Source organism: Apteryx rowi, unplaced genomic scaffold (assembly GCF_003343035.1).
Source record: "Apteryx rowi isolate R43461 unplaced genomic scaffold, aptRow1 scaffold_73, whole genome shotgun sequence".
Lineage (NCBI taxonomy): Eukaryota > Metazoa > Chordata > Aves > Apterygiformes > Apterygidae > Apteryx > Apteryx rowi.
The window spans coordinates 492,238-514,904 of NW_020451016.1; the positions used below are offsets into that span (position 1 = coordinate 492,238).

The 22,667-nt window shown below is 39.2% G+C and overlaps 1 protein-coding gene across 1 annotated transcript in view; it reads left to right on the forward strand.

Moving 5' to 3' along the window:
- ELP4 (elongator acetyltransferase complex subunit 4) overlaps window positions 1-13,118 on the forward strand; it is a 158,684-nt gene extending 145,566 nt beyond the window's left edge. The window contains exon 11 of the mRNA XM_026087747.1: window positions 11,931-13,118. Coding sequence (XP_025943532.1) covers window positions 11,931-12,076 — 146 coding nt within the window. The 3' untranslated portion in view covers window positions 12,077-13,118. The remainder of the gene's footprint in view (window positions 1-11,930) is intronic.
- Window positions 13,119-22,667: the final 9,549 nt, after the last annotated feature.

The window sequence follows — 22,667 nt, forward strand, 5'->3', positions numbered from 1 at the left end:
TACTGGTGTGAAGATATTTTAAATTTATTGCTTTATGATGTTGAATGAATTCATTGTAATCTGGTATTGAAGTTGGTTGTAGGCTGTGGAAGGGGTAGCAAACAATGAAAAAATATTTTTTGTAATTATAGCAAACCAAACCATTTCATATTCTTCCACCGCATATTTTACAGTGAAAACCTCTTTGTTTTCTATGTCTCTTGTCAAAATGAAGCTTTAATATGTCAGTGCCGTCTATTCAAATGGAAAGAACCATTTAGATATATTTTTTTCTTTAGAGCCTCATCTTTTTCCAGTGCTGTGGCTGTTCCCCCGGCAAGTTCTAGCTATGTTCAAAATATTTAAATAAGGGTGGCTGAGAAGGTTGCCTGGTCTCTTAGTTGTTTCTTATTTATTTCTAGGAAGAAATGCTCAAACGGTATTTAGGAGAAATAATTATACAGTGAGAACAAAACATATTCCTTCCTGGTGTTTCCTCCCTCCCTCCAACCTGTTTTCGTACTGTGGTTCAGAACTTAACAGCACTCAAGAGTGTTGGGCTGAATAGCAGCAGGCTGCTGCATCTCAAATCAAGTGCTCTTCAAAGCACCTTACTTCTCTGGGGATAAAAACTTGAGGCAGGTTTTTCTATCTGGCCTATTCATCTAGTATAGTCTGCTGAATTGTTGACATTTCCAAACACTAAAGGGATTTTAAAGATCTTATTGCTCTAAAGAGACTTACTTGTATTAGGGAATAAAGAAGTAAAATGAAAAAATACTGACACATGAAAAGTACAAAACTAAATAACTGCTAGAAACATCTGAAAGCAAATAACTATAATTTGACACACAGTTTCTGTACAAAACACATTTTTGATGTAGGAATCTGCTCAAATGTTCAACCCTCCCCAAACTTCCAGCAAAATAGTAGTATTTATTTTAGTCCCAGTTACTCATAAAAGCTTTACATTTAGTGTGATACCACTTTCTGTCATTCATATTTAACACATTTGTTTGAGTTGACACTGAGCCCTACTGTCTTATATACAGAGTAATCCAAAAAAGAATTAGCGTGACCTGTCTTTTAACCTTTAACCAGCAACTTCTCATTCTATGCTTAAACTTCCTTTAATGCATTTGTTTGCCAAAGGGTAGTCAACATGACCACTTGATCACCGATGTGTTTTTTATATTGTTTGTGTAAACAATATTGAAGACTGAGTAAAAATACATCACAGTATGTTTTCATACCTAAACAGGTTGATCCAACTTCATGGATATTAAATTACACTTCAATGACTTTTAAAGTCTCAGAATATTTGGTAGGAATACTGCAAAAGGCTTTGTTCACAGGAGAGTTAGGCTGTAGGCCTCATAAGCTGTGAGGGGTTAGTGTTGAAAATAAGAGATATTAAAATATGAGTTATATAATTTCTGCATCCCCACCTGGGAGTTATAGGGATTGAACATACTTCCTATATCAGTACCAGTCTTTAGGGTAGGAAGGGATGATAGCAGAATTTTTTTTTTCATTTCTGACCCAATTTTTGCTTTAATATGGAACATCTGACAGTTGAATTTACCATTGCGTATCTGAAGCTTCTAGCTTGTGACGGGCTGCAAACATAAACAAACTGGTTGTCTGTTTAGTAGCTGTGGTTTACAAATGTGCAGAAATTCATAAAGCAGCAATGCATTTATCTACGTACATAATACTTGCTTTTAAAACACAAATCAGTAATGAGAGTTTGCACTTACATAGCACTTTTCATCTCTCTAGCACTGTTTTAAAGTGATTAAATAATTTGTGTTTCTCTACACATAATAATCCTGCCAGGCAGGATTACAAAATACCTGTAGCAAAGAAGAACTTGTCCATGCATGAAAAGCAAAATAAAATAAGATAAAAAGCTCTAGAAAATTAGTCTGCTTCAAAAACCTATTAAATTGTTCCTCTCCCTGAAGCTTTACAAATGTGCTAATTGTTGTGTTCTGGTCATGTAATATGTTTCTGCACAAAGTTAAGATGATTTCCTGTTACTGGAGAACTTGGACTGTTTTGGGGGAGGGAAATGGATGGCTAAATAACAAAGTGCAATGAATCTTCCCTTTGGGCAGCACAGGCTTCAGTTCTGAGTGCCCAGAAATGCTTCACAGATGTGCTGGGCTGCCTAGCAATGGAAATTTTCTAATTCTGGCTGACCTAAAAAAGTAAATAGACTACTGAGCATAAGGCTACTCCCAATATAAAACAACAGCAGCCCCCCAGCTAACATTTACATTTTGCCCCACTATAAATTTCTCCTTCATAACCAGCAACTTGCCACACCTATGAGACCGGTTTCTGGAAGTAGAGACATTCATGGACATGTTGTATGTGTGTTTTGCACTGTGTAGTATAATGTGAAATAATATAGTTCACTCTGTCTCAGCGCTTCCTAGAGCAATGAGCTGCATCCATGGGGGTGACTGAGCAGGCAAACATGTTGGCCATTGCACCAGTACCAGGAGTTGACATGCACTCACAAGCAAAGTGTACATTTACCTCTACAGTTACATATTACATTTGTGTTTGTGCACACAACTTCTGAAACTGAAGTATTTTTACAGAAGGAGGAGGAAATAAGCACTGTCATCATATACAAAATTTAGAAAAATCTGCTGAGGCAGCAGCGGAGCAGTCCACAGCTGGGCTATTTCAGAACAGCTCCTGTTTTCTCCTTTTTTCTTACTTCACTAAAAAACTAAATTTCTTAGCATCCACAGAGACTAAATACTTGAAATCAGATGGAAGCTAGAGCTCGTGTTTGATTTTAGCAATAGCTCAGTTCAGAAGTCTGTCTGCATTTCTGTTACAAACTTTGCTTTTCTCAGTTGGTAACTTGGGCATTGAAATCCACTTTGTTACAGAAACTTGCCAGCACGAATTACCAGTCTTGGAGCATAACCGTTCTGTAAAGTGTTGAAATCTATCTGGATGATTTGATCAACAGGCAGAGTACTTTTTATCAGTTTATTTGTGCTCCTTGGATAAAAGGGTGTGGTTTTAAAACATGTATCAAAGAGTTTTCTGAAATATAACGAAATACTTAAACTGAGACAGAGCCTTGATAGATTACAGTGGATTTTAACAGGTTTGCTTTGGATGAAAAATCAAGTGTTCAGTTACTTCTCCAACTTAGCTTAAATTTTAGAGGTTGGCAATAACATGGCAATATGCTGGGCCTCCTAGAACAGACGCATCCATCTTTGAATGATATTTCCCTCTCCTCCTCACTTACATCACTTTCGTTTGTACACACACGGTCTTTTTTTGAAAGCTTGAGACACTTCTCAAGCTTTTCAATATAGAGGCCCAAGTTCAGGTAGAGCAGAGCAGTCAGCAGCAGCAACTCTGGAGCATTTCCAGTGAGCCATCTGTGGCTTGGTACAAAAGCCATATTTTGTGGCATCTTGTAATGTCACTCAAAAAAAGAGGAGATTTAGTGGAGTCGCTGACTCAATGAGAAGTTTCATATGGTTGTAGGACTGAATTCCTCTCCTTGAACTTTTACTGTGCATGTTAAGAATTCAGTTTAAGCTAGTCATCGCAGGTCCATCTATAATCAGCAGAGATAGGCAAGCACTTGCAAGAGTGATTCATCCCATCCTAAGTAAATAACATAGCTTAGACTAAATGCCTGATTTGTAGACAGCTGCAATTAGGTTGAATGAATCTATCAGGGAAGAGAATCTGACATTAATATTAGTGTCCATCAGGACTACCCTGAGAGCCCTAAAATTCTTCAAACTGACGTCACCATTAAGAGTCCCACAGTCCTCTTACACAAGCTCAGGGATGAGCAATTCAGCAAAATGAGCAGATCTACATGAGCAGTGTTAGTCGGCTTGCTTTGGACAGACATGATGCCGTTAGAGTCACGACTTAGGGTTTGAATGTAGAACATTATTTCCCTTCAGCTGTCAGACTCTGAATTCACATCTTGACTATACGATGTCTAAAAAATCTGTCTCCTCTTGCCCTCCGACGTTCCTTTCTCTTCACTCCATCTTTTCTTCATCTCTTTGTTGCTTAGTTTCTTCCCCTGTGCCTGTTCTCTCCCACTTGCCTTTGCTTATAGGTAATTCAGTTAAAAGAAAAAAAAAACTTTGGCATTAACACTATGTTTACCAATTATGACATTTTTTGTTCTGCATGTATATTTTATCTCTCACCTCTCCCCTTTTATCCACTTTATGTATTCAGACTGTAAACTCTTCAGGACAGAGATGGTCTTTCAATATGTGCTTGATAAGTATGTATTATGATAGTATACTATGTAAGTAGTTAGTACAGTTTTGCACATGTATTTCTCTGAATTTTGGATCAGATGAGCAGCCAGATAACTGTAGTGCCTGGATAGCTTATAACCATCACTGATTATTCCAGCCCCACCTTGCAGTATGAAGTGAGTCTGTTACTTGTAAGTGTAATTTCGAGCACTCTGTGTTGCCAAACACTTGGCTTTCTCAAGCATCAGACAATGTAAATATTTCTGATATTTCTATCTTTCCCTTCTATCCCTTCACATGTAGCGAATCAAGTCTTTAACAGGTCTTGGAGTTTTTCTTTGGAATGAAAAACTCTTTTGAAACAACTGTCTCTTGTTTTATTTCTGGTTACTGAAAAGTAGAGACTTATGCTCATACATACAAAAAAACACCAGTGTCTACTCACGTGTTAATGGATCTTCTTCAGCCATCCAAAATCCTTTGGGGATTCATTTTATACAAACATACACAGAACTGAGTTTTATTGGTACAAATGATCTCTGAAAACTTTTCAGTTTGCTACAGCCAGTGTTCAGATAAACCAAGTTTTACATTCAGAAATGAGGTAAGTGATGGTAAGTAAGTTAGAGTTTTATAATTTTGATTCACTCTTTAAAGTACCATTAACTATATATATAAAACTATTTTCATATTAGCGATGTGTCTTTAACAAGCAGACATGGATCTGTAGTTACAAATATATTTATCAGCTATTCTTAGTGGAAGCTTTCTCTCAACACCTGATGTTAACAATAATTTAGTTTTGACAGTCCAGATTATGCTTCAACTTAAGAAAGGAATAGGAAATGCATATGGTAGATGAGCTTATTTTAACTTGGGATGATAGAGTTGTGAGTAGTTATAAGTCATTCAGAGTTACCTGAGAAGTAAAAATTTTTAGCCTTTTTTAAAAACTTTTTTTAAACTTTTCTTAAAACTTTTTAAAAAGTCTTTTATCTTTATAATCAGTTTATAAAATATATTCATTTGCTGTGACTTAAAAATAGAAATGTAGCATCTGTGAATGTAACAGAAAAAAACAACTGATTTCATGTCCATTACACAGAAAAATAGTTACCAGACGGCTTGTTCCCTGAATTAGTTAAAATACTGAGAAATTTGTAATGTGAACATGAATGTAAGAGAGTCTTAGTAAATCAGTTAAAGATTAGTCTGCTCAAGGCATAAATGCAGTTATTGGAGTATAGCTTGGTAACTGCCCTTATCCTGAGTTAAATATGTATAGCTTCTGAGGCAGCAGTTGGAACCAGATTTTGAGAGTGCGTTTTAATTTTTGCCTGACAAGAGCCCAGGTTTGTTGGTATGACTTTTCTAGGCTTTGCAGCGAGAGCCTGGAATTTCTTCTGGGATAAAGTGCTCCCTGTCTCGCCGTTCAGAAGGAAGCTTGCAGTAACCTCTGAAGGTTGCTTGTTTTCATTTCCAGAGGCCTCCGTGCCCTTTCCTCCAGCCTGTCTGTGCTATCTTATTCATTATCAAGGAATCTACTTCCAGTCGGGTAATGTTGACCAGTCACTTGATTTTCAAAGTAAGAAGCCATTCCTCACTCTAAGAGGAAGTTTTATAAAGCTTCATTACCAACCTCCTACAGATTGCTCCTTAAAACCCTCCTTTTTTATGATACCTGCAAAAATGCTTAAGTCTTTTCCGATGACAGAAGTAATTAATGATAGAAGTAATTAATAATAAGTATAAATGAGCTGATAGAAAGAAAGACTTGAAAGGGAAAGCATAATACAAGGGGTGAAGGAAAGCAGAAGAAACAAGAAATAACAGGAAGTCAGCTAGCCTCCATACCTCTGACTATTCTTTATTCTCTCTTCTCTGGGCTTTATATAATGGCAGGAGTGCTGCCTCAAAGAGTAATAACCAGGATATAAAGCTCCCCAAGTAGGCGTCTGCATCTTTCATTTTCCCAGTGTTCCTAAAATTCTTCTTCCCTTGCCCACTTTGCCCAGGAACCAAATCCCCCAGGCTTTGGGGACTTCAGTCTGCACAGGATTGTAGAAAATGGAACTGGAAGGGATCTAGAGAGGTCATTAACCCATCTGCTGCCCCAAGGCAGCGCTGTAGCCACAGCACACTAAAAGCAATTTTGTTTGTCAGAGATCCAAATAGATAGAATTGTAAAGACAAAAAAAAAAGTTTAAATTTTGAAAGTTTGGGTTCAGTTGTTAAAAGCTTCATGTAACAGTTAACAGAATCACAAGGTTAACCTTTAATATATTTCAAATTAAGAAAGATTCATGATGCAACACTCATGTTGTTATTTATTCCTTTGCTATAATAATATACTTGTAATAGCTACAAAAATATAATAATGGTTTTGGAGTAACATGAAGAAGAATTACTTAGTTTTTATATTATCAACAATATTTACTTATGATATTGTCTTATATCGGAAAGTCTGTTCTTTATAGTACATCTGTAAAAAAATTCCCWTGATAAAATCAGTTGCACTGGCAAAAGCACTTGCTAGTATAACTGTATACCAGGGTATTTGTTGGTTACAAAAAAAATTTACACCCCAACGAAAGGTTCTAACCCAGGGGGACTTGCTAGACTAGCCATGACATGAATCCTGGCGTCCCACCCTCCGAGGCAGACCGATGGCAGAAAAATGCCAGCGCCGTGTTTGGGCCTCAGCGGCTGGGCTGGAACTAAAGGCTTGCTCCATGGCCCTTCCGGCCTGTCATCTTACATAGTCTTATCTTCCACTTCCACCCTTTTTTCTCCATTGAGAACAAATAAAGTAATTAGAAATTGTCTTCAGGCAGAGGGAGGAGCAGAAACAAAGTTCATAATAAGTTTTGTCTGAACTGTTTTCCTTTCGTAATGAATGCCCTGGAGCCGTGGGCTTAGCTCTGTCCTTTAGAGCTGTTCTTGTGGTCCCGAAGCCTTCACGGCCTTCCCAAAACCGGGGAACCGTGAGGCACCAGCCCTCCGCTCTGCTGGCACCGGAGCACCTGTGGTGCCCCCCTGGGAGCTGTGCGCCTGCAATAACTAATAGCCTTGCTTGGTTGCCAGCTCTTTCCTTCTCAAGTGTGTGGAGCCTGGGCTGTGGTTCTGCAGAGCCTAGGCTTAAACCTTGCTGACAGTCTGTATGGGTAAAAATAGTGTGGGAGCGTGTAATTAAAACACATTGTAAGAATGCAAATACACAATTACTTTTGCATAAAGGAAGTTTACTCTGGCATTTCCGAGGTTTTATACTTCTAAATTTTAGATTTCTGTTGATATAGGCTTTRAAAAATTAGCACTAGCAGGGTGATTTATAGGACCCTATTGCCTATTTACTGTTGCCATACTATGACCATTTTGCCTAAAAACAATGTTACACTGCGAGCTTGCTGTATGCTACAGGAATTTTTGTGTTTATCCATGCACTGCAATATTTTAGTGAAAAACTTGAATTATTTACAAGAACAAACGACGGGAAAATATGTAATTTTATATCTATCAAAAGAATAGCATTTATACCAGAAATGTGTTTTTGCTGTCATGTGACAGTCCRGATCTGTTTGGCCTGTGTTGTTGAGATACAGGCAGTGCTGCCTGTTCCACTTGACCTTTTTCCAGGATCTACCTGCTCTGCAGACAGCGCGTTCCCCAGGTGACGGCAGGGCAGTTCCTCCCTGCAGTCTTGCCCGAGCCTGAGACGAGGCGCCTGCTCCCCCTCACTGTCCCTTGCTCCCAGTCTCTGCCTGAACAAAAGCAGCCCAAGGAAGGAGGCTCGCTCCTGGTTTGCATATGGAGGGCACCGTCCGCTTTYGGAGGGTCGTCACCTGAGCTCGCAAAGGGACGAGAGCAGGCAGGGGGGAGCGGGGACTGACTAGGGGAAAAGAAATTGCAGATTGGCAATGGGAGAAAGGTGCCAGGCTCGGCAAGCAGGAGAGGGAGCGAGGCAGAGAAGCCAGCCCGCCAGGAAACATTTTGTCCTAAGCCAGGACTGCATCTCTGTGGTCAGCAAATATCTGTGACGATGTCTGGTCAGTCCGTAATGCTGGCGTTAAAAAAGGATCACAGGCTATGGGGGCTATCAGTTTCGGTGTTAGTTCAAGTGACTGCAACGTTCGCATCGGCGCCAAGGATTTTAGGCCTGTTGACTGACCTTGGATGTCTGGATAATGCCATGTGATGAACTTCCAGTTTGTTTGTGTTTTAAAGCTTAGGAAATTAAAAAAAAATGTTAAAAATATTAGTAGGCTTTATATTTGCAATCCTATTTATATTTTTAAGCTGAGCACACAAAACTGCATTTCAAAATGCCTATTCAAGTTTTATTCAGACCTAGCATGTACGTGAATTATGATTCAGATCTTAATGGCAGGATAATATACAGCTGTTTTCCTAGGACCCTAATCTTGCTTATTGTTCAGAATACATCTGATCTGAGGATAAACATGGCATGTGTCATGAAATATGTTTCCTGGAAGACTAGTAATTTGTTGAGATATTGGAAAATGGGGATAGTAAAGAGGAGAGGGATTGCAGGAGGGAGGGTCTCATAATTAAGATGATTGAATGATATCTTGGAAAGTATGATGTGTGTCTGCCTATATCACTGAGCTTCCCTGTGATCAGGTCACTTCAACCTAGAATTTTTATTAATATACTCTTATTTTGTGTCTCTCACTTTCTGAATGCCTGACTTGGGGTTCTTGCAGAAATACTGAGCACTCATAGCTGCAACTGACATTAGTGTTTGATCATGCAAAATGCTGCATTATACTAAATATTCTGGAAAAGCAAGTTCTAAATGGCTCAAACTGTGTTTCTGAAATTAGTAGATACCTTTGACCTTGTTTTTTGTCAGTCTCAATTCTTTATCCATAAAATGGAGATAAATTTGCTGCCTTATCTCGCAAGAATATTAGGAAAATAACACAGTTGGTGTCTGTGAAGCATTCAGGCGCTATATACTGACATGTACCATTGAAAAGCCATTCTGTCTTCAGAACAATGTTTGAATACTGTACAATAAATATGTCAGAAAAGTTCAGAGTAAGTGAGCAATGACAAGAAAACAAAATATTGAATAGCTATCACTGAATGAGCACTGTGCATGCTCATCACTGAATAAGATTAGGGTGTAAAAAGAGTATGTGTGTGTGTAACTAAACACTACAGCATAGCAAACACATTTGTAAAAGCTTAATTCAGTCCCAACATCCGATCCGAGCATCTTTGATTTTGACTTTTCCCATCTCAGGCTTTGCAAATTTATAAATGTTCTTCAAGCTTTACTTTCTGTTTAGAATATCTATAGAGAGAGAGAACACAGCACCGACTAAGAGGCTGTATATATGTCAAAGATTTTTTTTCCCCTTTTAACCAACAGTTTAAATCCAGGCCAGTGTAGCAGGGTTTACAGTCATTCCCCATTTGTGATATCAGTTAGCCCCTATGCAAGAGGAGTTTCTGAGTCTCAGTTCTGTTTGCTTTTCATCACCTTGCTCTGAATTCATTTGGCAGACTTGGCAAAAAGGTCAATAACTGCACAATCGAGGAAGCTGTACTACATTTCCCCTAAAGGAAGTCTTCTCCCTCACTCCCCAGTGGGGCTAGAGATGTACTAACAGGCAGTGGAGAAGGTTGGATTATTTCACTTGTCTCTGTGCTTCCCCCCTACCAGATACCCTCTACCCTGTTAGCAGAGTACTGTACATTTTTTTGGAAAGAAAATGTGACTGAAAGATCCACAAGGTGCTACCTACCCTGCACTTTTTGGAAAGAACCTGATTAACACTGGCTTCTGCTCAGACCTTCGTTTTCCATGTTTATGCCTCTTCTCATAAAATCTAAATTGTATATTGACTCTTCAGTCAAATTTCTTTTTCAGCAGGCCAACATAATAGGCATATAGCATAGTTTAAGCTTTGCTGAGGTAAAAATGGAACATCATGGACCATGGTCAGTGCCCACAGCTGTACTTAACCTTTGGAGGTTAAGTACAATATGAAGAATTGCAGGTGAAAGATACCATACCAGAACACTAGTTTTAACATGGTGAAATGCAAGAGCCGCATACCGTTACTAATGCTGTATACAAGGTCCTTTTTCTGACTACATGAATTGCTGGATTTCTCTGCATGTTTCATAGGCAAAGTGCTACAAATAAATACAGAACATTTGTTCTATTTCAACAAGAAGGTATTGCATCTCACCTGGCGACTGAGCTTTCCTGCTCTCCACGTGTTACTTCTATGCATTTTCTTCCCTCGCAGACAACAAACCCAACACACGTTCTTTCCTTGGGTCGCGTACAGCCCGTAGTGGGCTGTAGCAGGCAGTTATGTCTAACTGCACAGTCTCAAAGCCAGCAATGCACTGAACAGTCAGCACACTGTTAATATATACATTTGTTAGCTTTTTTATTGAATTCTTATCTGTATGAAGAAAGGAGCCTAAAACAGTTGTAAGGCATTGAATAAGGGGAAGCTGTATGTGTAACATGTTGTGACATAAAGAAAAACATAGCAAAAGTAGAGAATAAGGATGTTCCACACAGCGTCCTGATACAGTTTTGTAGCTGTTACTGTTATCCTGCTGCCTTCAGAAGTGTGTACATTTTAAAAGAACGGCCGCACAGCTTAGCCTTTGCCTACTACATCTTTCAATACCGCTTGCTTCATGATACTGGTTTCATAAATGATAGCACTGTGTGTATGTGTTGTTCAGCCGTGTCTTTTGACTGGCTTTCAGTGCCTCACTGTGTCCAAAACTGAGTCAGTAATTAACAAAGTAAAGTTTCAGTTTTACTTTAATTTCCACCTTTTACTTTCCCAAAGCTAAGTCATAATGTCATGTCTTTTACATACCTCTAGTGTCAAAGAACCCTCAGAGGGAGAGTTAAAATCTTTCTATTTATCCTGGTTGAAAAATAAGGTTTATTATGCAAGAACTATGTGCTTGTGGACAACCATGTAGCCTGTGTCTCAGTTTCCTCATCTGTAAAATGGATGCAATGTTTCTACAACTCACAAGGCACTGCAAGGTTTAATTAGCATATATGATTGCGTTAGGCAAATGCTGCTACTGTCACTGCTCGTTTTTATTAAAAGCTGTCAATAGAATATGAAGATGAAAGACTTAAAGAATAATGCTACAACCAGGGGGACCCCTCTGTATCTTCTGTCTGTGGTGGTGGTGATTTCCAAATTCTGCCATAAAGTAGGTGTAAACATCTGAAGAGAAAGTATTTTTATATTGTATTGACATAGAAATCAAAGGTTTTGATGTAGCTGTTGATATATAGGCAAAACACTCACTTTTAAAGGAAACTTGCCCATAGATAGAATTAAATACCTCGAGTACATTTGGATTTTGTTCAGAAAATTTTCATGAGGAAAATCTATTCCAATGTACGGAATCCAGTATTTTGAAGTGCACTAGGAAAAAATACACAACTATTTCCACATCAGCCTAAAAGACTGTAGAGCAAGTATTCTGCCTGTGCGAGTAAACACTGAGCGGTGGGGGAAAAGAGCATTTTGAAATATGCTATGGAAAATATATTTTACTGCAATTATTCTTTTTTTTTCTCTCCCTGTTTCTCTCTCTCTCTCTCTTTCTTCTTCTCGGTCTCCCTCTCTCTCTCCTGCAAACCTCCTGCCACAGCGACTGCATTTGCCTCCAGACTTGTCAGACACAGTGAGCCGCTCAAGCAAACCGAATCTGGCAGAATCCGCCAAACTGCTGAGCTCAGGATGTGGTGCGATGGCCATCGGCAAGAAGCACCTGGACTTCTAGTGATTTCTACTTAGCAGTTTCGCTCAGATTTATATGACACTCTAATTATGAGTGTTAATGACTTATATAAATATTTTTCTTAATGATTTGACCCAGCAGTCCTTAAAAATACACATTATCATCTGGTGCCTCATTTTTCTGTTCTGATTTCTTTGTACTAATTTTTGGCTTGTTTGGGGTTTGCTTTTTGTTAATACTTCTGTTACATTGGGTCCTGCTCTACTGGAAATGTACAGTATTTTGTTCTTTTCCTTAAAATATGAAAAGTACTTTTATTTTTTCATTTCTAAATGTTCTGTAAAATAAAACTGAAGGGATATTTTTCCCAAAAGAATTTTTATATACTTTTATTTAATGTTTTGTATGAATAATAAGTTAAGTTGGACTGTTTATTGAAATAAATGAATGAAACTAAGAAATTCATTGTCACATGTTATTCCAAAAGCAAATTGCACAATTACTGTTTTTAAAAGCATTCATTTCTATATTTCAAATATCATTATTAAATTTCAGAAATTATTTGCATTGTTTTATAAAATATATAATAATAATTTAAAGAAGTTTAAGATATTTTTATTCTAATGTGCCAGTAATAAAGAAAGGTTGGGTTTTAGTCAGAATGGTAATCAGTTTGCCTTATGGGTTAATTCATGTATTAAATCACAGCTGAATGGAATTTACTAAACATAGAAAAAAAGAATTGATTTCTTTATGTAGTTCAAAACAGTAATCCTAAAAAATTGAAATCAGCACTATGAAATTATGTCAACAGACATAATTCGAGATTGAAATTCAAACCGACAGCTACACTCATGCTAGAAAGCCAGAAGAGCACATTGGAGCTTGGGGAAGAGTATCACAGCATGCTGGTCTAAAGCAGGGCAGAAAATAAAACTACTGCAGGTTTCTGTACCATCATAGATGCTATTTGTGAACTTACGACTATTTTGTATGTATCTGTGCATATATCTCATCAAATAAAAACTGTTAAATATTTTTTAAACATGGATTGGATGCTTGGCAATGCTGACCTGTAAATTAAAGTGTTTTGTATGATTTCTTCTGTGGCTGACTTCCATTTTGAAAGGTAATCTGTTCTTCACTATCGAACTTCTAAGGCATCCAAGTGTAAGATTGCATTATGGTTTAAAAATTCAGTCTTTATAATAGTATATTACATGGCTGGAGTGAAACTGACTCCTCAAAGAACATGTTAATATGATGCAGTAATGTTAACTTATTTTGATGGGTTTGGAACCAAGAGTTGGTTAAGTGGTTTGCTTTTTTATGCAATCCAGGTTCTACTTTATTTTTTTCTTGACAACACTGTGTAAAACAAAGACATAGCTTTTAGAACTGTCTAACTAATATGATGAATGTCAATCACTTAAAAAACTCCACTGTAGCATAAACACATACTGTATACAGCTTTTATTCTGAATTAGAATAATTGAATCAATGACAGTGATTTGCCAGGATGTCAAATCTATCCATCATATCCTGTCACTACCAGTTTATTTTTTGTGATCAAAATCAAAAAGACTACTATTTTGTCATCAGCTATTTCATTAGTAGTAACAATCAGGTTTTCTCTTCTATATTTTTTAGATATGCCTGTTATATTTTTTATTTCTAAAGACACAAATCCTTTTTAAATCTTTTCAAAATAAAGTTTCAGAACTGAACTGTCAGTTTAATAAAGCAAAAAGACATCTACTTTCCTATGCCAATATATTTAAAATATTATCATTGATGTCTCAAACATTTTTTTTCTTTTTGTATTATGTGTAACATTGAATGGAAGTTCTCATTAGATACTTAATAGTGCCTTTTGAAAGCATGAAATAATTTAAATACGTTGGATGAAGTGATTTTTAACAAAGGTGAAGTTTTATACAGTTCAGATTTTTAATATAAATAACACAAAACACAGTATTTCTTTGTGAAATATGAAGTCAAAGGGCATATAAATTGCTGCCAACGTATTTAAATAGGTCATTGACTTAACATGCAGGAGGGAAGATATCATGAAAGTCACAGTCAATTTCCAGTTAACATATTAGCTGAAGACTGTTAGCRAGTAGTGTGAGCATTGCACATGTGTGTGTGTAATTCCTATGCACTTAAAAGACTTCAATTTCAAAAACTTTAGTAGGGGAGTGTTGAGGCTAACAAATATATTGAATAATAAAGAGAACTCCTACTGCAAATCTCGATTAAGCTTTTTCTGAGTAACTAACCATGCTTTGTAAAAGAAGTGTTGCAGTATACGGATGTACAGTGTTGTTTACCTAAGGCAAAAACATGTAGCAAAATTTCTCCTCTTTTCTTCCAAAATTTTGTATCAGTTACAGCAGCATATGACAGTGACTTGGCTTATCTAGTAAACTCTTATGTGAACTAATGCTATGTATGTGCTACCTGATAGTATGTAAGATGAAGAGCTCATTTATTACACCAGAAGACCGCCATCTCTCGTTTTGACTTGGGAAGCAGGAGCAATGCTTAGATGGTGATTTTCTGTGAATTTTCCCCATAACCACTCCATGGCTGTCAAAGTCCTGTCTACAAAACCCCTTCGGTTTCTTCTTCTCTTGATTTGAAGACAAATGCTCCAAGGGAGCATCTCAGGTGATGGGAGGAAGGGCGCAGCCTCTCTCGACAGCCTGGTGTAATGTGTTACCAGCTCCATTTGGCATCTTCAGAGCCCCCTTGTTGACTTGGGTGGAGAATTTGCACAAGAATGAGCGCAACCCTGTCTTGTGCTCAGGGGGCTCTTTTTGCTCCAGAGCAAGCGTTACTGATTGCGGTGCAAGGTCTTTTTGTTCCTTGCGATTTTGTAAGCAGAACTTCCTACTTTTTAACAGGCTACAAACTGAAACCACCTAACTCAGTAAGGAAACAATAGCGTCATTCCAGTGAATACATTCCAAATTCAGAGTTAGAACCTGATCTTTACAGAATTGTGACACACAGTCAAGAAAGCAGTAATGAAATTTAAAACATTGTGCCTTTAATATGTCAAACAAGAATTCTTTATATAATTTCTGTTGTGTTGAGGTTTTCAAAATATAAGTATTTGGAACATGAGAAGAATATTATGCTAGATTAAGTCTTTTTCTATGTTTGTAAAGAAATTTGAAAAGCAATTTCAAGGATGCAGCTGAATTCAATTTTCTGTAACAGTAGCTGCAAGCATCTGAAAATGGCCATTGAACTACTTCAAATTTGATACATATGGTACTATGCCACTGATTTCATCTTTGAATTTAATACGAAATAGCAGTGTTGTTTCAAACACAGCTTTTGGAAAAGTGTAAAAGTCTAACTTGCAAAAATCCTGTACTGTGCCAATATTGGAAAGTGGTCTGTTAATCAAGTATTTCTGAAACCACAAGGTTGTAATACATCCCTGTAAAAATGTATATATATTACATACATTACATGCACGCTTTAAGCCAGTGTTTATCCAGGATCACATATTAGAAGTTTAATAAAATGTTCTTTTTCCTGTGTTGGAGAAACACCATCCATATCTGCAGAGCACAATAAAAATAGGAAAGAAGTGACTTTTATCCCTTTAAAAGATAGTGGAAGCAAATACTATCCCCACATGACTTCTCTTGGGGTTGATATTTTCTGATGTGGGCTATCRGAGTGCAGGACTTACTTACATTTCTCTGCTTTTTTTATCGTACTGAGTACATGGTTGATGCTTATTCAATAATAAAAGTACCTGTGTAGAAAAAGAATGAACGTGAATCCTCTTCATCTTAAGAAAAAAAAAGGAAAAAAAAAAGCAACTTGGATGAAACAAACAAACAAACAAATCCTACCACTATTTTTTGAGTTTCTAATCTAATTTAAATAAATGTTAGTTAGATTTTTTTTAAAAGAATGGTTCATTAATACTGTGGATACCTAGATCTGTATTCCAGCATCTGAAGAGACAGACAGATTTTCAAAAGTGTTGAGCATCAAGCATCCTGGACCATCTGCTGAAAACTTAGCTACTTATTTAAGCTCCTCTTTTAAACAATTTTGAAAGTTACTATGCACATCGAACTAATTTGCAGACCTTTTATTTATATGAAAATACAGACATCTTTTGGGCATTTTACATTTTTTTTGCAGATGTAATTTCTGGTCCTGTAGAGCTCAATCTAGAAAAATCTTCCAGAGAAGTCAGTGATCATTTAGACCAAGAACAAGCTGATCAGATTAGGTCCAGTGGACCTTTCTAAAAATGTTACCAAGTCTGGAGAATTTGTAGCTGCATATTACTCTATAAGAGTTTTTTTTTTTTTTTAATATCTTCTGGCATTGAAGGTAAATGTTAAATCCAAAATGTATTGAGAATTAAAGGAAAGCTCTTCACTCTAAATAATCTGGCAGAGTTTTAGCCTGAATATTCATGCCCTCAGAATGCTATCAGCACTTAAACCATCAGAGGTATTCCTGTAAGTCTTGAAACAGGTGAATTTTGATTTACTTTCATCTACATGTACCCTTTTGGGGCGGGAGGGGTCAGATTGGCGCATACCACACACAGTATATCCGAAAGCTCTTCCTTGCTGAAATCTCACTGAGTTAGACTTAGCGCAAAAGAGAAGGGAGGTCTGTTTTGGTTTTAGATACAAGATCGAGCTGTTTTTAGTGCCAATGTTTAGGAAAAGCCATGATTGTGTGGAGAAAAAGCTGTAAATTTGTTCTAAATATATTGCTTGAGTGAGACTTTTATGTAGTTCTTCATATGCCTTTGTTTATATTATTGAAGCATCTCAGAGCCATTACTCGTAGCCCAGGACTCTCTCGGGCTAGGCACCGCTCTTGGCCTGGAGCTTGAACCAATGCAAATCACAACTGCCATCCTGCCCAATTTTAAATCGATGGGTCAGATGTAATTCTAGCAGGAGCTGCTGTGAGTGCTGGGCCCCATTGCTTCCAATTAAGAGTCGTGACTGGAAACTGCAGCTCCACCGCTTGGTTGCTGACCAGTGAAAGGTGCACGGGTCAGCTCCCTCCCTGGACAGCTTCCACATCTGTAGGGAACCAGCAGATGAACTGGTCAGCCAACAGCAGCTGTACATCTGTTATCCAGCATGTATAATCAAATTCCTGCCACCAAATGGCCTTGCACTTGGAAAAGCTAAACTAATGCATAAAGCTGAACTCAGTCAAGATCAAACTGAGAGTGATAGGCAGAGGAAAGCACTTGAAAGGCTTCTCAAGCACAGTGTGATTTCCATTCATAGTGCTTCCTAGCCTAAATCCAGGATAGTTCAGCAATTTCGGAAAACCACTTGAATGAAAAGGAGCTTGACAATAACCTCGTGGAGTACCAAGTCCATCTGCATGGGAGACTGTGCTCAGGAGTCATCTCAAAACCCCAGTTCTTCCCAATGAGCAAAGAATCATAAATATGGAGTTTCAAACATGCACCATAAATATGTCAGCTTCAAGAAAGCAAATAAAACTTTAACATTAAAAAAAACACTGGGAAAGAGGATGCAGGAACAAGCAGTATGATAGTTGGTCACAACTAATGCGTGACATAGGCTCTTGGACAGCACAGCACAGAAGCACACTAAAACAATGTATGCGATGGAATAGAATATTAAATGCATCAGTTTTACAGTCCTGGCCCAAACAAAGCTCTGTGAAGTTTTAAATTTATCCCTGCCCAAACAAGTGTAAATCAACAACAGTTCGTGCAGAGTAACTGAATCATAAATCAGAAAATAATCAGACTCGGCAGAAGTTTAGTTTAAGTAAAAATTGCGGGGTTCAAATGCATAGTTTGTAAAGGAACACTATTGACTTAAATATGGAGAAATCAAAGCATACAACTTGCTTCTTTAAAAGCAAAATGTTATAGAATTTAAATGACTGAATTTTTATTTACTCCAGTCTGACAGAGGGGAGTTTTAAAAACCTTTCCTTGCAGTACTTGAAACCCAAAACTGCAGACTATAGAATCTGAGTGTAAAGCCAGCTTTGCAGAGAGAAATGTAAAGAGTTAAAAACATCAACAGTTACAAAGAAAAAAATATAAATTTTCTTCACTTGTGATTAACATATGAATTGCAACAACCTAAAGAAGTTTATCTGYTGTATGTGATTCCATATAAACCATAATCTTTCTGGTGCCCTATATGTAATTTCTATGCAATAGCTGATCATAAACTTCTCAAAAGCCGTTGGCGCAGGCCTGATGTGAAAGAGGTTATCTGTGAATCTACAAGCTCCTCTGGTACAGCTGGAAAAGCTCGTATGTCCCAAGAGGGGAAAAACTGCAATTCACAACTCGTACACATTTTAGCTGCTTGAATATACGTGAGGTTTGGCAGGTGCCTGGAGGCAATTGCAGCCTCTGCTGGAGGAGTTCCTGCAGCTTTTGGCTCCTGCCAGGCACGGAAAGGTAGCTGGAGTCCTTGTGGGCTCCCACAAAAACCTCCGCTCACCATCTCACCCCACTGCAATTTGGTGTCACAGGTCAGGTCCCCACGCCTGAGAAACCATAAACTCAACCATCCCAGCAAAAAACAATATTGTAATCATCTTTTGTGTGCATGATGCACCTCCATCACACAAGCCACAGATGTACGTCTTTACCTCCCCCCCCCCCCCGTTCAAAATTATGATCATCTCACCAAGCTGTCGTGGTGCAGTCTTACCCAGAGGGGAGAAGGGAATAATATGAAAGGCCCCTGAAAGTCTTACTGTGTTCAGGTAAAATATAGTCATTGGTGATTCTTAATGAAACATCAGGGAAAGCAGGGTTCTTGGGGAATTTCCTTTAAAAGTCCAGCTTTTAAAGAAACAAGGGTTCTGGCAACTGGCCTTCTCATGACAAATTTGTCATACATGTCAGCTGTACATATAAAAAGACTGATCAATGGTTTCATTTCTTTGCAGTTTCATTTCTGCAGCCTCTGTGAAAACACCTTCATCTTTCAGGGGATCGCTCCTGAAAAGCGTCATAGGACAGTGAACTGCGCGAAGGAGCTGTGCTCTGATTGAGGACAGGGTTTGGTTTGCGGGGGGGGGGGGGGGGGTTGTTTGGCCCTTTACTGCCACACAAGGGTATTTCCATCCCTCTGCTATTTTCCAGTACTCTATCTTCTTTAAGAACTACTAAACAGGTAACATGTGAGAGCCTTAACTAGCATCATTCCCCAGCAGCAATCTAAAGTGAGCTTTATAATGAGCTCCATGCTTTATTTTCCAGCAAGAGAGGAGGCCCTTTTCCTCCAGCACCGCCAGGGCAGGGGCTCCAGTGGCCAGTGCACACTTCAGCCCAGGATGCGCTATTGGGGCTGCCTTCTCGCAGCAACGAGAAACACAAATGCTTGCCACGCGAACAAGACCTAACAGCATTTACAGTCTCTACTCTTAATTCTGTAAATCATATGCCTATTTTTATTTGGGGGGGGGGGATTTGCATTTGGGTACATTTGCAGGTGACAGTCACAGTTTTGACTGGAAACAGGACTGCAGGAGCTCAGTAAGCAAGCAGGTATCTTGTCAAAGAAGCATTATTTAGAAAGAAGATGCTATGCCATTCCCTTTGGCTCCCAATCAACATGCTTCCCATTTCACCACTGTCCTGACAAATAGCCACTATTATGAAACTACTCCAAGTTGCCAAGAACATATAAACCTTCCTAGCTGGGTTTCTAAGGCAAACAAAAAGCACTTTTCATTTTTAAGAAATGCCCATGTGAAAGGAGGGCCATGAGATTCCTTATGCCTTTAGCACTGGCAAGCGGCATAGAGCAGAAGAGACTTAATAAGCTGCACGTGGATCTGTGCTCAGCTCCTGCTGAAGCTGAGGACAAGAGCAAAGGGAAATGAACTGGAGGGAAAAAAAAAAAAAAGAAGAAGACATTCTCAGTTTTACTACTAGTGTTTATACCTTGGAAACACAGAAAAAAAAATTAAACCTTAAAATAATTCTAAGGCAGCATATAATACCCAGAGAATGTGAAATAAAGTGTTTTAGTCAGTAATATCAGCAAATCAATCAACAAAAAATACCAAAACCTGTGGCCGGGGAAGTGAAGGAAACAGAACCAGTAGCATATGAAGGCCCCAGGGAGGGGATGTGTGTAAGCAGTCCCAGGTTTTTCCTTGCAAATCTCTAACCTTGCCCTGAAAGATAAATGCAATGTTGGGCTGCCTAGACTAAACCAACCCATAGGGGAATTTTGCTCATATTGTAAATAAAGACATAGTTAAAAAGGAGCAGTGAAATCCCCTCTCTGCCAGTCCCCAGGCTTTACAACCTGGGTAAGAAAGCAGCTCCTCCTGTCTCATTAAGTGAGGCACACGCTGACTTGTGCTTACCTTTTAAAAACAATTAGAACTGATATCAGAACAGAGCAAGGTAATCCTGGCACGTATGTCACCGCATGCATGCCTGCTTCACCATTGGCATGTATGGCTCATCAGCTGCCTGCTCCGCACAGTAACTGTTAGGTTAGCAGCCTTTTCACTTGTAAATGTAAATATTGTATCTAAAACACYGTTTTTGAAATAAAAAATACAGTGTTATTAAGACAGTGCTCACACATCAATTCTTGTGTGACTATAATTTGTGAAATGCCTTAGGAGAGGCTTATAAATAAAGTATAAGGTGTTATTATGAAATACGTTTTAACCTAATGCACAGAAATGTCTTGTTCTTATTGAAATCAATAGCAAAACTCCCACTAATTTCAGTGGTAAAAGGAGGAGACCCTTGGAAATATGCGGGTGACACGGCACGATGCATTCTTGCGTATTGCAGGCTTCATAAGTATCGCAGCGCTGAAGGAACAAAGTGCATGGAAATGGGTATTAGATGCTGTTCAGAGCATGCTGAAGATACTAATTTACTGCTCATGCTCCTGTTATTGGTGCCTGACCAGGCAGCCTGTAGCCCTGCGCACACACGTGGGCGCAGCTCCCTCGGCCTTGTGGCCCTCCAGCGCTGGTGCAGCGCTGGTGCGAGCCGAGCGGTGTTGGTTCTCGTGCACGGTCTCTCCCTGAGCACAGGAAGAGGTTGGTGCCAGAGCTGTGCCGGGCACTGCGGTCCCGCCACCTCCCTGCGCCCCGGTGGCTCTCGCGGGCAAGCACCGCTCTGGGGCCCAAATGCCCTACCGGGTCCCCCGTGTGCAGCCAGCTGGGGATTTTCCCGGCCACCCTCCTTCCACAGGGCACAGTAACAAGCCAGTGAGCCAGAAACATCTCCCCCTGCCACCGTGCGCTAACCTGCCACAGAAATGAGCTCCATGCTCATCCACATGCGTAACTGCTCTGTGCTTCTTCCCATTGCAGAGCTGAAAAAGGCTGTATATGTACACTGTGATGTGTCCAGCTCCTGCTTTCCCTAAAAACCCTTCTGAAAGGCCATACAGGGCATGCTAGTGCTGGCGTGCTGCCGTGGGTTAGCAGCAATGTGACCACAGGGCCCAGCACRAGGCAGCCGGGAAAGCCGGCGAGCAGCAGAGATGGGCTCGGCCGCGGCAAAGCCATCTCTGCACTAATATCTGAGCCTGCAGAAGCTATGACTATCTCACAAAAGCTCTCAGGGGAGGCCAGCATGGCAAGCTCATTTCCATTTTTGGTTAAGCAGAAGTTGGCATTTAGATAACCAACTACATTAGTAGATATAAATACGCTAAGTGGCTATATAAATGCTGGTTTTGTACCTATAATTAATTGTCCCCAGAATCAATTTAGCTATGCAAGGAGGGACCTGCCTATTGTGGTGTTCAATGTGAGCTAGCCATATCTTATAAATATATAATGTGTGTGTGCATGTCTGATAAAAATATATATAAATTAAAAAAAAATCTCCCTTTGTAATTAATATTTTCAAATTGATGGCTTCCAGGTAATTAAAACTATTTAATGGTGCTGTAATGAATATACTTATAACAGACCGATATCAATTAAAAAGAAAGATTTTAATCTATTTTTTTGCATGGTTTTGCTTGCTTGAGGCTCTTTATTTTATTACCTATCATATTGTGCTTTGAGCAAAGCTGCTCTTTGTCTCTAAAGGATTTTGCGTTTACGTGCGTTTAATCCTGTCGGCAGCGTAGCGATTACCTCAGCACCACAACTTCTGCTACTCGAAGTTGACAATGCAGCGTTATCGGCAGTTACAAATATGCTGGACAGGCAGAAAGCAAAACACAAGCAGCCTAGATAACATCTCTGCTTTACAAAGGCCGTTTGTGACGCCTGTGCTTTGACTCCAAACTCCCCGTGCATCGGCTTTTTAATCACGGGAGCCGTTTTCCAGCGCCGCGTCGCGAGCCAGGGCTGCGCGACAATAAGCCGGCTTCCGGGACAGGGGCATGTTTGGCTTTCGCCGCCAGTGACTGCAGGCCTCGCGCTTTCAGTAGCCGGCTGCGGCTCGCATTGGCGCTGCCTGTTGATTTGTCTTCTCTCATTATTCCTTGACGTGCGGCTCCCACCCACGCCCACGCTAACAGCCCGCGCACAAAGCRCACCGCGGCATTAACCAGGTTACAAGTTCAATGGAAAATTGCACTGGGACTGGGCTGTGTGGCAATAGGAGGGGACAGCATTCACACTCCCAAAGAGCTTGTT